At 42.9% G+C, this 18,078-nt stretch overlaps 1 protein-coding gene across 1 annotated transcript in view; it reads left to right on the top strand.

Moving 5' to 3' along the window:
* The window catches only part of LOC147708562 (ribosomal protein S6 kinase alpha-2), a 1,617,317-nt gene that overhangs the window by 1,099,233 nt on the left and 500,006 nt on the right, over positions 1-18,078 (top strand). Inside the window, exon 12 of the mRNA XM_086927240.1 lies at positions 9,697-9,799. Within this exon, the coding sequence (XP_086783366.1) occupies positions 9,697-9,799 (103 nt within the window). The remainder of the gene's footprint in view (positions 1-9,696; positions 9,800-18,078) is intronic.

Genomic DNA, 18,078 nt, shown 5'->3' with positions numbered 1-18,078 from the left:
CTTGCAAATGAAGCCTTTTGTGTCTGATTCTTTCTGTTGAAGTTCTCCTCCTCTTACAGTAGATGGAGAACCAGAGTACAAAGTTAGTGATATTGTCCATGGAAGGGTTATCCTGCCAGTGAACATTCTTGGGTTCCTGCCTCTTCAGCCCATGTACCTAGATTGGTTTGTCATTTTTTTCTGGCTTATTCTGACAAACCTGTGGCATTGGGAGGGGGTTTACTGTTATCACTGTGGCATCTTGGCCACCTGGGCACCTGAGAACTGCAGTGCCTTTTGTGGTCCCATGGTTGCTGGGTGTCAGGAAATGCTGCATGAAGCTCGCAGCATTGAACAGTACTTTTCTGCACACCTGGGGCGACCTTCCATCATGTTCCAGGGCTGCTGCTCCTTACTCCTCCAGATCCAAAATGGCAATCAACTACCTGAGAGTTTCCAGCTGCCTTTTCAGCCGCTCTGCAAATTGTACGGTTCAGGTGTTCATTCTTCTTTCTATCTCTTTTCCATCTTGGCTGTTTCTTCCTTGATTATTTTGTGGTTTTGTGTGACGTCTGATGAAATTCCCCTTTCCTGTTCTTTTGCTACATAAAGACTTCAACCTTATTGGAGGGTGGGTCACAATAAACTCTCCTTGACTTGTGTCCTCACGTCCTCTACCCGCTGATAGTAACAACTCACTTTAAAGAAATTCCACTATTGGATTCCCAATTCAGGGTTTTCTTTGATCCTTTGAAGTCTTTGTCCAGCAAGGAGGCTTTTTCCTCCTGAGGAGTGGCAGCTTCTTGCGGACACTTGCCTACCACATATTCCAGTGTGTGCTGAAATTGTAGCTTTTGGAAACAGGTCTATACATTGGACAGCAGAAGACCAGGATCACGGGTAAGCCTCCAGACCTGAATATTTATGACTTTCTACAGTAAGTGGGTAAATGCTGATTGAGGGAAGTCTGTTGACTCTTCATCCTGTGTAATGACAAGGAATAATGCAGTATTTTTGAACAAGTGTACATATCTGTTGCCTCCAATAGCTCGCTTAATCTTCCCAACGTCCCCCAGCGCTGAGATACCCTGTTTTTTTTCTGAGATGCTGTAGATTGATGAGAGTGAAATGAGAGAATGCAATGATGCAGGGACCGCTGGTGAATGTGTATATATGTGGGGTGTTGTCAAGGATGTGACTGTTTGATGGTGCGTCCTGGTGTACTAACTTGTGGTGAATGAAATGGTGAGGAGGGAGTGAGGTCCAGACTAACGGCAGGGAGATGAAGTCGTGGAAAGAAAATGGTGAAGGTGTAGAAAGGAGGGGAGGCAAAGAGAAGAGAAAAAAAGGATAGTGCAGCAGAAATATAAGTGGAATTTATCGAACAAAGTTTAGTTTGAGATCAATAAATCCTGTGCTGCTAATACTATCCAAACTCTATTTTGTATGTATAATAGAATTTTGATAACTCTTTAAACCTTGTTGGCCTTATAATGTATATTCTGCTGATGAAAACACTTATTCTCTTCTCTTGTTGGTTGGTACAAGAAGTTTGACAAAAAGATTGGGACTAGATTCTCTTGTTGTTTGGTACAAGAATTTTGTCAAAAATATTAGGACTAGATTAAATTATTTTTCAATCTAACCACTTTTAATGTTATCAATGTATTTTTTTAGCCGTGCGTAGGAATGGAATTATACTTCTTAAATAATTGCCGTAATTTACTTTATTTTAGCAGTTGTTTGTCAGCAAATTACAAAGAATTGAAAAATATCTACTCACGTTTCTTTTCAGGTTTCGTGATATGAAGTGTGATATAATCACAGACTTCATAGAATGTATGAATCTCCTACCTCTCTTTACATCAAAAGAGAGAATATTTGGTGCCCTACAACAGTTTTTCTTAATATTATGTCCACATTGCATACATAAGACCAACTATTAACTGACGAATACCCAACCCTCCTTGAATTTTTCCATTCCAATGTTTATTCCCCAATATATTATGCAGAGGATGACATTTTTTATTTTAAAGCTTTTACATCTTTTACAATAATGTATTGTGTTGTTCATTAATTGATTTATAGTTAACATTCACCAGATATGTATTGACAATAATTTACTATCTTCTATTGTTAATTTTGTATTTTCCATTATCCTTTCCTTTCTCCATCGTCCCTTTTTCATTTATTTTTTAAATGAGACGTTTCTTACAACATACAGTTACTTGTTGAATATACATTACATCGTTAACTCGACTTATATTATTGCTAAAACATATTTTTAAAGCTTAAAAAAAAGAAAAAGGTGTGGGGAAACACAGTTAGTAGGCTGAGATAGAGGTGAATGATGTGGCTGAGTGACAAAAAGAGAATGGCAGTGGGTTGGACGAAAGAGAGTGAGGAAAATAATGAAGGGCGAGAGAGGAAAGGGAGGGGTGCTGAAATAAGAAAGATGAATTGAAGAACTGCATGTGTTCTGGGGGAAGTCAGTGGGTTAGTTAACATCTGGAGGGATGGTGAAGCCCTGAACGGAGCTATGCATACAATGCTTCTCCTAAGGGCCTGTAGCGGAAAGATAGCAACATATTTCTGGTTTATAGGGGTGTGAAATAATAATATTTTGTGAAAGATAATGTAGTGTTCTGTGCAATGCATATACAAAATCTTGTTTGTATCGCATTGCTGCAGGCACTGCACTTTTTGGAAAGGGGCGACCACTCGGTCCCCCCGAACGTATGGCGGAGTGCCTCGATCCCCCCGGGAAGCCATTTTGGGGCGGGAAGCGCGGCTCGGCTGGTATGCCCGAAGCGGCGTAGCCGGGGCGCGCTTCTTCCCGCCCTAGAGTGGGCTGGCCTAGACACCGACGTAGCCAGCCACGCCCTAGGGGCAGGCAGGGGCGGGTTTTCGCCCGCCCTGAAGACGGATAAAAAGAGACGCAAGACCAGAAGACGTCCTCTTGTTCTTGTGCTCCGAAGCTGCACCTCCTCGCTACACGTGAGCTCGGGACGGAACGAAGAGCCAATTTTGAGTGTTTTGATCTTTTTCTTTGTCTTCTAGATACTTCCTCGGAGAGATGCCCAAGAAAGGCGCAAAGAGAATGACGACCGACCAGATGGTGCGGGCCCTTTGCAAAGAGGTGTCCGACATAAAGAAACGGTTGGCGGAGCGAGATGGGGAGGAGGGTTCGGGCCCTGCGCCGGCTGGAGGGAGACCTAAGAGGCCGAAAAGGGTTCCAGCCGGTGGGGACGTCCCGGTTCCCTCTGCCCCGCTCGAGGCGCCGACCCCAGTACCGATGGAGGGGACTCCAATCCCCGTTGTCGTCACCCCGACATCCAAGGAAGACATGCCCCCCGAGCTGGCAGCACAGCTAGCAGCATGGTTGGGGGATAGTAGTGATGGCGCCACGGCTGCCGAGGCACAGGCGCTGATAAAAGGGCTTCGTGAGAAGAGAGAGGCAGCTAGAGTGGCTGCGCCGTTGGCGGGGATAGACAAGCCGCAAGCGGCAGAAGCTGCGTCCGGTTCAGGTAAGCGGCCATTGCCGATTGCAAGGGACGAGTCAGCACCCTCTCGTAGAGAGAGATTGGGACAACATGTGCCTTTAGCTATAAAGGAAAAGATCTGGGCAGGGGAGTACGTGAATATTTTTTCCTTGCTTGTTGATCATTATGATGTGGAGCATGTAAAAAGTCAGAAGGATCTAATGCATCCGAGTGTTTGGCGCGCAAAAATGGCCGCCTTTAAGGTAAATGAGAACATTGGCAACTGGGGCAATGCATGGGGTATTTTCACATCGATTTTGGGGGAACGTAGGCCCGAGTTGCTTCCTGAGTTTCCCGTTTATCAATCACGAATTATGGGTTACTCGACAGCGTATCAAGGTAACCATTGGTTTTGTTATGACAATCTGTTCAGGAAAGAAAAGGAACATAACAAGAGTTTGACTTGGGATTGTTACGATTCTTTAACATGGGATAAAATGAAAGAATCGGGAATGTTAAGAATGCCATTGGTCGGGAGCAATGTTGTTGATTACTCCCGCCAAAATGTGGGGACGCCCTTTAAACAAAGTACGAGCACCGACGACCAAAGAAAAAACAAAAGTCACAAAAACATGGCATCTTTATGCTTGCAATAAACATTCGATATTTAAACAACTTTCACTGATGCTGCTGTTTTTTTAGTGTTATTTTTTTAAACAAGAAACTTTGCATCATGCATTTTATTACTGTAGGAAAGTAGGATCTGCTTCTTTTGGTTATCCCTACTTTTTGCTGGATGTGATGCCATTTTTGACTAGTCTGACTGTGATCCTGCTAATCAGGACCCCAGTCTATCTGATTTCTCCCTAAACTTTTATGTTCAGTACTTAGGTACATCTCAGTTTGAGACTGGCGTACCCTTGTCAGTCCCTACTATATGGTAGCCATGTACCCAGGGCGAAGGTACCCCAGAGGTCTCCCATGGTCTGCAGCATGTTGTAGTGTAGTTCCAATATTCCCAATAGGCTCTGCGCATTGGAATAACATAAACGACAGTGTAGACGTAGGACTGAGGTCGACTAGGTCTCTGTTGAATATGTTAGACTTCATTATGAAAATGCCAATTAGCTCAGAGGTCACTAAAAACTTTCTCGAGTAAACAAGAAGGTGTTAACTTTCCTGAATAGACAAGAAGGGATTAGTTTCTGACAACCGCATAAACATGACAACTTTGCTCCCCCAGAATAAGGAGTATATCTCCAGAGTCGCGGAAACAATAGATAGCTATTTCACACAGTTAATCGTGCATGCTTAGTTTCACCAGGAGTGAAGAGAAATAGAGAGACAGGCGTTTTTCAAAAAAAGGGTTATTTATTGAGCAGTCTACTTTCTCATGCAAGAGAAGTGAATTGTCACAATTGCAATACTTGTCATAAAGTAAAGTGCGTACAGTAAAATGAGTATTATGAAATAATACTGTAAAAGCATTTATATGGTTTCTAAGCCATAAGATACTTAAAATGGATAAAATACATACAACGATAAAATAATGACTAAACATACTCAACTGGTGTTTGTAAGATACGCCTACCCCGGTGTACCTAACCTAACCCTAGTACAGGGAAGGAGTAGATGAGTTATCGTTTTTGCCAAGAATCTGAATCAAGAATTCTCTATAGGTCTAATCAGCTCCGTACCTTGGTTATAGAATGAAGGAGGTCTTGTATCTCTTTATCAGGACTCGATCTCCCAGCAACCCGCAAGGGTGACAGGGAAACACTGGAGCTGGATTTCTCGGCAGGAGAAAAGACAGCGTCTCTCTCAGTGCGTCAGCAGGGAGTGTCGGCTTCCTTCGGCACTCGCATCAGCAGGGCGTCAGGAAAGTAGATAGCCGATCTGCTCCAAACCACCGTGTGTTGCTTAAGGCAGATGCTGGTATATTTATACCTGGAAGGTGCCGAGTTTGACGTAAGGTTGGACATAAGACGTCACTAAGAACTCGCAGTTCTTTCAGGACTCCAGGAGTTCTAGGACAAATCAATACAGAAGCAGGGGGAATTCCCGGGCTGCTGGAGGCTTGGTTTGTTTAAGAACACATTGTGCTTTCTAGGAGTCAATGGGAGTAGCCTTGCCGTATTTGGACTGCATTGGCTATGTCTTAATATGGGTATGATTCTTATGCCTATATAAGGGTATGATTTGATATAACCACATAAGGGCATGACATCGGGAATATTGACTAGAGTCCTAGAATCATCTACAACAATTTATTATGCCACCCATGAGAGACCATTCAAATTGGAACTACAGGCCTGCCATGGCAGCCTGTGCAAGTTGGTGCTGCACCACTTACTAAAGATATAGGTTTACTACATCTAAGGGTCACCGCATTAGAAACCTATAAGTCACCCCTATAGCAGGCCTTTACAATTCTTAAGGAAGGGTGTTTGGTTCTAAGTGAGAGGGTGGCCCTGCATGAGCAGGACACTCGTGCAGCCTATGGAGTCCATTCTCCTGGGTTGTCAGTGAAGTAGCCATATACTATATAGAGGGCCACATCGTAATCGCGCGATGACCATCTCGGCTGCAACTAATCCTAATCCTATCATGTCTGGTATCAAACATGTTGGAATCATACCTCCCACACCATAAGTGGTGTGGAAGGTATGATTCCAAGCACTGAAAAAGTCCTCTGTTAAGCTCTCAGTGATCCCGGTACCAGCCTTCTAGTCTTGGACAGCACAGATTGGTTGCTGCCGACCAGAGACACATTTCTGCCCTCCTGTGGCTGTGCCAAGCTCACGCAGGGGAAGGTAGAACAATAGGCATCCTGTCACAGGGAGGTATGACCACCTCCCAGACAGAATTTAGTGTATTAGGGCTGGGTGAGTGCTCTTTCTAGTGCTTGAAAGTCTGGATGAGGAGCACATTTGGTGTCCCTGAGCGTAATCCAGTTCAAACCAGTCCTGGGAGCTGTTGTCCCCTGCTCTGGCATGAAACTGGACATAGGAGTAAACTCCCACCTGAGAGGGTCCCCTGAATCGTCCCAAACATTTCCTTAGGGTACGTAAGGGCTTACGTGGGTGTAGGTCCCTAGATTCGTCATGGGATAAGATTCAGAACTGAAACCACCACACTTCTACCTTCTGGACACTCTGGACTTCGTTTGGGCCTGGCTTTGTCTCCCTTCCAATCTGCTGCATCGTCTGTGCCTGTGCATCATACAGGAAAATCCAAGGCTTGTGAAGCATCAAGGACTACCAAAGTAATCTCCCTTGGAGTGAAGGAGTCACTGCCCTGCATTCACAGGCACCACAACTAAGTTGACCGGTCTGCAGATCCTGAGCTCCACTGGGCTCCGTGGGCTCTGCAACACAGGTGGTGGCTTACCCTGGCTCCTGAGGCCTGCTCTACCTTCTCACCAAGTTTGAGGCCAACAGCCCTTGTGGGGGTTGCAATACCTGAACCCCTGATTACTGCATCCCTTTTGCAGTTGCAAGGGCTTGTTGACATCTTTTCAAGAAGATCTTTTGGGTCCAAGTAGCCCCAACCTCAAGCACCACCATTGACCAGAATCTTTGGCCACACCTCATCATGTGCATTGTGGCCTGCATCTTTAGATGACCTGCCAAAGGTACTCTTGCGACTCTTGTGCTTCCAACCTGTGGGTCCATTTGAGGGTCAACTTTGCTTGCCTTGGGCTCCTCTGATAGCTTAGGGCCTGCTCTGTCTCCCCTGCTTGTGGTGAGTCTGCTGGACCTTGCTGGTCCCAACCGTGTAACTTCTTGACTTCTTGCGTAGGTTGCATTTGCCAAGGCCTGTTGGTGCTCTCACCAGACACCGACCCCTCAGCACTCAACATCCTTCGTGAGACAGCTCGTATGCGGGTCCTGGTCATCCTCAGCATTGCCTGGTCCTCACAGCTGCAAAGTCAAGGTCAACGTCATCTTTCTTGAAGCGCCAAACATCGGATGGCATTCGTCTTCCAAGTCGCCTGGTCAACCCTGAGTGACATAGACTCCGTCCCCTCTGCTTTCAGGTAATCCTCTTCAAAAATCCGTGTTTGGATTCTCCAGACAGTTTCTCCTCTTCCAGCAGCGGCACTTTCCTGAAATTCTCCATTGGGTTCAACAGCGGTTTCCTACGCCACTTCACACCTATGCATCTGGCTTCCCTGAGATAGGTAACTTGGGTACCACAGTATTCACGGGTGGAGGTGCTGTCCAACCTTCTGTCTTCCACTAGGTTTCTTCAGGGTCCACTGGGAAGGGTCCTTAATCTTTAAAACTCCAAACTTGACTTGCACATAGACTTGTATGGAGCACAGGGTGGTGTTCACACACTGCACATGCTCTCCGTGGGGTCCCTATCTACTTACCTTGGGTGGTTCTATGGGTCTCCAGCAATTCTACAACATCTCAGCATTGTCTTGACTCAAGTCGTGGTTCTTATACCACTTTCTTAGTATATGATTTGGCTCCCCCCTGGGGCTCACCGTGTATTACAGCTATTTTCTATGATTCCTTTGCTAAGGTATTGTGTGTTTTGTGTCTTTCTCTGTGTGGGAGATACTGTACCGTACTAGATAGTGTTATATAATAAATACATATTTTTATAAATACTTTGTGGGGTTCTTTCTCATTTAATCTATACTATAAGATTGGATTCTTGTAACTCAAGCTGATTTACACTCCTTCAAGACTAAGCTGAAGGCTACTCTCCTCAGCTACCACTTGGTAGCTTTCCAAGGTTGCCTGAGACCTCTTAAATCACCATAAGGCATGTCTGGACTGGTGCAAGGTGCCCACTTACATTAGTGATTCAGAAAAGGGGATGGTGCAATGAGCTAGGGACTCACATCTGAGTATACCCTTCCACGCTAATGGTGGACAAAAATGATTCAGCAAAGGGGGTGGTGATGAACAGAGTCTCTGAATTAAGCAGACCACTCTTACCCAGTCCAAAGATCAGGGCTTGATCCATCACTGTTTTTTAGCTCACTGCACCATCCCAGCTCAGAACTTGGCTATATGCAAATTAGTCTGACCCTGGCCCAGTGCATCATGGGACTGGTGCAAGGTGCCCACTTACATTAGTGACATCATATACCAGGCCAACTGCTCACAATTACTATTACTAGTCAGGAGATGAGAATAAATCACCTAAGCAAGCACTCAAATCGCATGCAACTACAATTTTACAATGCCAACTAAGCAATTTGCAACAAATTTTAAAAAGAAGAGCAAACAAAATAAATAGCAGCGGTTTTAAAGTGAATATAAAAGTTTAAAAAAATGAAATTAAAATAGCTTACTTTGAAATGCTTTGACACTGCACAGAGAGGGGCTATATTTAGGTGAATGTGAACAATGTGCACAGGCTTTGCGTAAGGAACCAATGGTTTAAGTGGGCTGGTTCATGCTGTGGTAGGAAAAAGTAAAATGTGAATGAAAATTTTGGAAACCAATGGATGAAGCCCACTGGCCAAAAGCACCTCTAAGTAACCATATTATATATGATGTGTTTGAGTGACTAAATAGTGTGTTGAGGCAGCTAAAGTGGTTGCAGAGACTGAAATTGGTGTATGAGTTAGAATGGGTGTGCCTGCAGCAAGTTACCCTAAACCTTAGATCACAATTTAAACTTTTGAGATGGACCATGCATACTTGTTATGTGAACCAAGTATGCTAGTGGGCGTCTTCGTCAATGTTACTGTTGTTCATTTTAAAGTATGTGCTGTCTTTTTTGGAAATGTAAAACGAATGCATGCATATTAAAACTCTGTGTGGCTATGGATTTCTGCTGTAGCCAAGTAACATTTAAAAAGTCAAGATTACGTTCAACTGTGTAGAAAGAGGCCAAATTATTCCGATTAAAATAATTTCGGGAAACACGCTGGGACATGGGTTCCCTGCCAAGTGCCTGTGTGATAAGCACCATTGTTGGAAATGGGTGAATGCGATGTAAGAACATTGCTCTAGTGTAGGTCTATGGTGCTCTGCTGCTCTTGTTTAACATATTAATTGTAGGGTTCAGCCATTTCTGATAAAGTACTACACAAGGTTTTCTACAGCACATGCTAATGTGTAATACTAAATATTTATAAGGGTACCAATAAGAACAAAAAAGTATAAATGCATGTGTTTTGATTGAAGTTAACCTGATTTCCTGCAAGAGAGTCTTTGTAATAGAGAGGTCCTTCTTGATAATCAGCATCATATTGTTCAATTTGTAGAAATTGTACAGAAAGGAAATCAAGCCGCCGTTTAAGCCTGCGGTTGGACGGCCAGAAGACACCTTTCACTTCGATCCCGAATTCACTACACGGACCCCTACAGGTGAGTACTCACCGAACATACCATTGATTGTGCTTCTTTTTACATATGTTTACATATGGGATAAAGTACTACCTACCATACTTTATGGGTTAAAGTACACCCTGCTGTTAAATTTAAGATATTGCCAGTCACTGAGGAGTTTCATGCCAATATAATGGAACAAGGCCAAAGGCTGAGTTTGTTTATAGGGTCATAGGACTGTGAAGCAACTTGTAATGTGCTTCTGATGTATGACAGGGGGTATTTTTTCCCTATAATACATTATCATAGCATCTCCTTCCCAACAGCCACCTAAATTCTTTGTGTCCTGCTATATCATGCTCATTGAAGGCAAGAAGAAGATACACAGAACCTGTACTGAGTATCAGGCAGTACTTTTTGCAAAATAAATATTAGAAACTGCTTAATGTAAGTCAGGTTAGGATTTGCTTTGGGACTCAGATTGTGTAGAAACATGCAGAAACTATATCTTTCCCGCAATGACCTATAGCAGTGGAAAAAATAAATATTTGCCATAAATAGCTCCGTTCCAGTAATGAGTTTTTCTTTTAGAAAAAATATCAGAAGAAGATGAATACAGTTCCCATTTTCCTTGTGAACAATTTATCCTATAATAATATCACATCCACAACATCTCCTACAATTGCATCGTGAAATGAATTTATATTTCCTATTTTTAACTCCACATCTACTTACCTTGATATAGATATTGTTGATGTAGTGAATGTGATAGTTTTGTCATGCGATATATCTCATATGACATAGTGGTGACCCCCACCCCTGTGATCAAATGCTTTTAACAAAATCATCATCCAATTTCATATTTTTATTCTTATGAGCATACTAACTGAGAATGGCGAGGTCTCCATTTTATCTTGTATTGTGTTCAATCATAAATCAGCACTTTAAGTGATCCTAATGAATCAATCTAGTAGGAACCTCAAATGTATATTAACAAATGTATCCTATTTTAAAGCACTGTCAAAAGAGTTTTAAAGTCTGGCACAGGGGCGTAGTTTCGGGGAGGGGGATTTAGGTGTTACACCCCACAAGTAAATGTATGTTCTGGTAAATAGTTGGGTCCAGGTGCTTCCATTCGGGTATGGTGAGGTGTCTGTCAGATTTCACCAGGACTTCCTACACACACACTCACAGACAACAATGCACTCTGCCTCTCTGTTTTAAAAGTCTTCAAAAATGGTGCCTGTTATATTATTGTGTTTTCTCTCACAACGTACCCCTGCCAATCCACATTCTTCTCCCTTTCCACTGCCACTTTAGCCCCTCTCATGCACCCTGCTTGTCATACAATGTATTTTAAAATGCCAGTGTGAGTTGGAAAACCTGAAAACCCCCCCACACCAATATTACTGACTAAGACTTTGTCTGATGCATAAGGGTCGTGGCATAGTAAGCTTCAAGATGGATGCTCACTAATGAATTTGTACTTGGCGATTCCTGTCCTCCAGACTACAGGCTTCGACGGCCCTGATTGCTTCTGTGTCAGAATCAAGGTTCTATTTATTGCACCTCATAAATATTGATACCCCAGGGTATGTTATTTATTGGTTGCAATAGTGTCTGTTCTAAGTTTTCGGGGAATAATACAGGGATTCAGGTGCTAACACACCAAAATCCTAATGGTACTGTAATAGTGTACACTTACTCCCTGTTAAATTTTGTCAGGCTTGACATGTTAACATGGGTAAGAATCAAGATGAAGTGTTCCTGATAGGTTTACTGGAAAAAATGGAGTGTTGATTGTGGTGAGGGAAGGTGGCCCATAAACAGGAGTGTGAGCGCATAGGCCCTTCGGATTAAAGCTAAGTAATGCTGACCACCCAGGTGTTACCAGGAGCTTCTAAAGTAAAGTGCAGGTTCAGTGGACTGCAGGATTATTTTCTGACTTGAATGTGGTAAGTCTGCATTGCTCTTACACAACCAACATACTGCGGATATAAAAGGGTAGTTGTTGTGACAGAAGAATCTGAGCTGTGGAAATATTGATTGTTGACACCAGCTGGATTGATAGGGGTATAAAGGTATTTTTCATAAACATGAATGAGGTAGGTCTCTTTGTTTGCGGAACCATCTGAACTATCCTTCTAGCCCTTATGGTTCTACAAATGTAATATTTAAAAGTGTAACAGGGCCGGACCCAAAATCCAAAATCCAAGGCTGAAAGGTTCTGTTGGTAACTGGTGTATCCAGTGAGTGTCACAAATTCTGTTGGTTCTCTTGGCACCCAGAAATCCCATCCTCAGCCAGTCATTCACAAGATATGGGTCAAGACGTTTGTCGTGCCTTTTTACCTATTGCAGGTGAAAATCATTTCAGGCACCAGCAGTCCTTCTGTTTGTGCATTTGATTTTTGTAAGTGCAGAAATCAGCCACTTCTCTAAGCTCACTGACTTGACAAATATCTCTTCTTTAGGCATAAGATTTTAGGAGGTATCAAGGTCGAAAAATCAAAACCTGCTCTTGGAGAGTGGTGTGGGGCAGAACATTTAGGTCAGTAAGAACAAGCATCTGTCACAAGAAATAGAGCATTTAGGCCAGCAAGAACAAGCATATGTCACAAGAAATAGAGCATTTAGGCCAGCAAGAACAAGAATCTTCAACAAGACAAATATTGTCCAAGCAGTGCTATTATTTTACAGAAGCTTGCAAGTCTTCATTGGCATTTAGGGACATTGCTTAGTAATTCCAGGGCACCTATAACAAAATGATCTATTCCTAAATGTAAGTTTTCTGTGAACTATGTGGATTAAGCTATTACTTCAGAAAGGCTTTCATGCAAATGCTGTAGTCTTACAAGTTTTTTCTTCAAAGGTTATAGCCAAGGACAGCATATGGCTTTATATATATATATGCATCATGGACAACAGCTTGCATTTGGCAGCACGATTTTAATGAAAGCACCGTTGGTGAACTGTACTGCATAACAGAAGAAAATCACGCATAACTTGACTTTCCGAGGCATGTTCATAAAGGATTATTAAGGTGCATTCTGGGGTCTGTGGTATACTTCTGCAGACATGTGACCACTAGGTTTCAAAATAAATACGCTCACCTGTGATCAAGGCGATTAGACGCTGCAATGCGCAAGGAAGAGTTTGAGCGTGGTGTGTTCATGTTGAGACGAATAAAGTCAGCAGCGCCATAAATCGATGTTGGGCTCATCTTTCTTTCCGTGGTTTCCTGCATTTACCAGGATCTCCATTCCTGGTCATGAGCCCGCCCTGCAGGACCGGGGGCACCCAGCAAAGTGGAGGTGAAGTTGTGGAATATATATATATATATATATATATATATATATATATATATATATATATATATATATATATATATATATATATATATATATATATATATATATATATATATATATATATATATATATATATATATATATATATATATATATATATATATTAACCACTCGCTACCTTACTTAGTTCATAGTTTAGCATGAGCTCATACCTAGTTTGTGCGTGAGGTCAAAACTACAATGCTCAAGAGTTCTGTCAGTCACAGATGATGCTCTTTGTTATCCTTATCAAAATGTAGGATGTCACTGTAGACACATGGGTCCTACAACTTCTTTTCATCTGCTGCTCAAGAGATGGAACAACAGGATAGCACTGGTCAACATCACTCGGGTAAACAGTTGAGCTGCAGTTGTTTAAGCACAAATATCCTCAACTACTTCTCCAGTGCAGCCAGGGCAGGACTGGCAATCCCCTGGTGCGCTGCATGGGTGGAGGCCAGTTTTGAGTGCCTGGGGGCCGTTTTTGTTACAGGGCCGTTTTTGCAGCATAGGTGCAAAATCGTCCCTGTAACAAAATCAGCAGAAAACCGGCCGTGGCAAAAAGCTCAGCGGCACTCCCAACCCGGTTTGGTTTCCCAGTCCGGCCCTGAGTGCAGCTCAGAAAAAAAGACACAGTCCAGCAGTGGCTAGAGCCCTTTAAGGAAACAGCTTGCAGCAGTAATCACAAGGACACAAGGGGCAAACCCATCTCTTCTCCTGTGTGGCTTGGAGGCAAAAGCATTAAGGTAGCACGTGTGACAACAGCCTCATGCTCTTCACCAGTGTAGCTGCAATGAGGCAAATGTGCAGTTATTTTCACCAGGCACATGGACCTCATGCTTTTCTTCAGTTCCATTTTGAGGAGAAATATATGCAGAGATGGACACAATGCACAAAGGCTTCATGCTGATTCAGCACTGTGTTGAGGGGAAGCAGAGATACATCAATGGTCAAGAGGGACATGACTCCTTTATGCTTTCCAGATCCACTTTTACAGCCAGTAAACCAGTTATAATAATAATAATAATAATCTTTATTCGGTTTTTTAGCATTTGCAAAACCATAAAAGATGACACTCAATCATTCACAGTAAAAATTTGCAGTTGAATATACATTTAAAAGAAGAGAAAGTGCCTAGAATTTACGTGACATATAGAATTATCTTTTTAGTTTAAAGATTGTTTCTATGTCTCATAATGCACTTTAAAAAGTTCAACACATGATACACAATGGTTTCAGAGTCCAGAGATTGAAGTGCTAGTATAGCTGGACGACATTGTCTATAACCCCATTTTTTTAGTAAGGGGATAAGCCATATTTTTCGGTGGGTGTGGAAGAACTTGCAAAACAATATTGGATGCATGGTGGACTGTTGAGAAAGATCATCGCAAGGACAGAGGTCCAGCTGAGTTTTCCAGTTATTTTTTTCCGGAAATGTCACAAGTCTGAAGAAGAGGTTCATTCTGAACCTTGTTAAAAGCATTTTTTCGTATGCGGTGATCTCTAAAGTCAAATAGAGCTGGATTTTTGGAGACTGCTGTGTTAAAATCGCATGCATGGTAGATTTTTTTGAGATCAATGAAGACAGTCTCAAAGATTCCAAATGGCTCAATGCAGTCTGTTTCAGTTCTTTTTTGGATATGTCTTTTAGGTCTTCTGGTTTATGATAATATTGTTGTAGACCCATGTCGGAAAAGAAGTGTCTTACATAGGAGAGCCAAGCTATTTTGTGGGCGTGGTCCAACTCCATAATGTCCTGTACGATGTTTTTGGTCAGAGTATTCTTTTCTGACAGCCAGACTCGCCTCCAAAGTAAAAGAGGTTGGATTTTAATTAAATCCTCAATGTATGATATTCCCAGTTCTATGTGTGAGGCATAGGTGGAGGTGTCTCGTGGTGTTGATAGAAGGAATCTTATGAAAGTGTTTTCCTCTTTTTGAATAGAGCCAGTAGCAGTATGACCCCAGATCCCTGCGCCGTATAATGCGATGGATTGGCATTTCGCAGCATAGATCTGTAGTAGTTCTACCTGGGTTTTTTTCCCAAGTTTGTTTGAGAATTTCATTAATGCCATAATTGCACGTTTAAATAAATGTCTCCTAGCCTCAACCGCCGCTTTCCAATTTAGGGCGTTATCAATCATAACCCCTAGATAGGGATATTGTGAGGTCTTTTCTATTTTTTGTTTTTTCAAGTAAATGGATTTAGGAGCTTTTCTTGGTCCACCGACCACCATGACGAAAGTTTTTTTAATGTTGATGTGCAAGTCCAGAGCACCCATGAAATCTGCATATTTAGATAAGGACTTCTGCAGTTCAATGGGGGTACGCGCTAGTATGACAGCGTCGTCCGCGTATAATAGGGCGGGGATCAGGCGGTCTTTTGCTCTAGGGAGGTCCCTTCCTCCTCTCAACATGGTCTCTTCTAATCCATTGGTGTACAAGGAGAAGAGGAAGGGGGCCAAAACACAGCCTTGCCTCACTCCCCGCTCTATTTTGAATGGCCTCGTTAATTCGCCTCTTGTCCCAAACCTCACTTTCGCCGTGGCTTCACTGTACAGCTCTCTTAAAAAGTCCAGAAGAGGGGGATCTACCCCCATTTCGCTCAACAGTGACCAAAGCTTAGCATGCGAGACACAGTCGAATGCGGAGGACAAATCTACATAAACCATGTAGATGGCACCAGGTTTGGCGTGGGTGTACTTTGATGTTAACAAGCTTAGATTTAAGGCCTGTTCGATGGTTCCAAAACCCTCTCTGAACCCGAACTGCAGGTCCGAGAGGGTCTTTTTATCTTCTGCCCAGTCTTGTAGTTTTTCAAGGAGGACTCGGCCCACAACTTTGCCCAAAGAGTCAAGAAGCGATATTGGTCGATAGCATTTAGGATCTTGTCGGTCCCCCTTCTTAAAAATTGGTACCATGGTAGAGGAGGACCATGAATCTAACAGACCAAGTTTGGTTGTTGCCATGCAAACTCTTGTAATTATTGGTACCCAGAGGTCAGGAAGATGTTTGAATAGATCGACTGGGACCCCATCAGGGCCGGGGGCTTTCTTGGTCTTGCTTAGGGATAGCGCCAGTTCAAAGTCCTGCAAATCCACTTCCAGTGGTATAGGATAGGTTACTACAGTGGTGGTATACTGGGATTCTTCAGTGCTAGATGTCAAGTTGAAGATTTTCGAGAAATAATTCACCCACGTGTCCTCATCAATAGCCACGTCGATTTTTGGGCCGTTGGAATCGGTTAGGAATGGGGTTTTAACTATTTTCCAGAATGCCTGGCTGTCTTTCGTGAGTGCACTCCAGTGCAAAGCATTCCACAAGGATTGTTTAAGCTCTTTTTTCCTTGTTTTTCTGACGGAGTTATACTCCCGTCGGAGTGATTGGATATTTAACTTGTCTCTGTTTGGTTTTCCGAGAGCTTTCCTCAGATTAGTATGCGCTTTGGTACAGTCTCGGTTAAACCATCCTGCGGAACTATTTCGGTTAGATGTTTTAGTTAAAAAGTTTTTAATTTGTTCTATTATAATGTTGAAGTTTTCCAATATTTGTTTTGGTTCCGCACAGGGATCGAGACAGATCATTATGTTATCATATGCAGATGTTATTAATTGCTTTGTCAAGATGTTAGGGTCCACTTTTTCCCATCTTATGGTAAATCCGTTCCTTTTGCCCAATTCAAGCCGATTCTGGGTTAGTGCGGATGCCATAGTTGTCATCAATGTTATTGGTTGGTTTATTTCTAGGTTTAGGCTTATGGCGGAATGGTCGCTGAGGTTGTTTTCCAACATTTTGAAATTGTTAGTTTGAGCTTTCAAAGCTTCTGTGCCTATTACATAGTCCACGGTAGTCTTATGGCCCCTTCCTCTGTACGTTGGTTCCAGTGTGTTATTCGGTTGATGGATAGGATTTCAAATTTGCAAATCCAAATCGGACAGTATTTTATTCATGGCTGTCCCTGCTCCTGAGTGGATAAAGTGGACTAAGGGGTTGTCGTGCTCGTCCACCAGACCACAGGTATCGTTGTTGGGGCAAGGATGTAGGTTAAAATCTCCTCCCCATAATATGTGAGCATTTTCCGTTTTCTGTTTAGAATGACAGTGTTCGGTTATTTTTTCCTGAATTATAGAAAGAATACGCAAAAGGTTTTCGTCCTCCAAATTATTGTATATGTTGATTATAGAAATAGAGAGTTTTTTTCCCCAGCATGACAGTGAGGATCTGGAAATTCGATAGTAAATCTACCTTGAGAATCTTCATACCTGGGATTGTATTTGCCAGGTAGATTACCAGACCCCCTTTTGGTCTGCCTGAAATGCTGGGAAGGGCGGGGGATGTAAAAGTCCTGTACCCTACAAGGTGGAGGGACGCCGTTGCCCAGGTTTCTTGTAGGCAAATGATTTGAGTGTCCTTTAGGAAGCCAGCGGCCGTACCATCCTCGATCTTGTTTCGGAGGCCGGCCACGTTCCAGAAGATCACAGAAAGCTGGGTGGACATATTTTCTGAAGCTGTGTTTTCCATTTGTGGGGGGACTGTGATAAGGACGGGGGAGGTCACAGTTGTTTGTGGGGGCTCCGGGGTATAGTTGTTGGTCAATCGACCATTTCCAGGCCGCTAAACCTGTTCGAGGTTGGTATGCCCATCCAGTTTTGTCCGTAGATGTTATCTCTGTAACTGGGTCCATAAGGTTGGTGGGGTGGTCTCTCCCATTGTTCCCAGTTTCTGAATCTATTTTGTGGGCCGATGAGCTGCCATGGGGCCTCTCTCTGCTGATGGTTCTGATTTACTGGCCACCAGGAGTTATTCGGGTCATTAAGTTGTGGTGGCAGTTTGGGACCAGTAAAGTCTAGCTCCCATGGCTGTGGGATTGGTTTCCGCCAGATGCTATCATTATCACGTAGGTAGTTGTTATTGTTGAACCTTTTTGGATAAAAATACGACAGAGATCTTGTTGCAATCCCTCCTGAGGA

The sequence above is a fragment of the Lissotriton vulgaris genome, chromosome 6 (genome assembly GCF_964263255.1).
Source record: "Lissotriton vulgaris chromosome 6, aLisVul1.2, whole genome shotgun sequence".
Lineage (NCBI taxonomy): Eukaryota > Metazoa > Chordata > Amphibia > Caudata > Salamandridae > Lissotriton > Lissotriton vulgaris.
The sequence above is the reverse complement of the archived record's forward strand: the minus strand, read 5'-3'. Positions and strand labels throughout refer to the sequence as shown.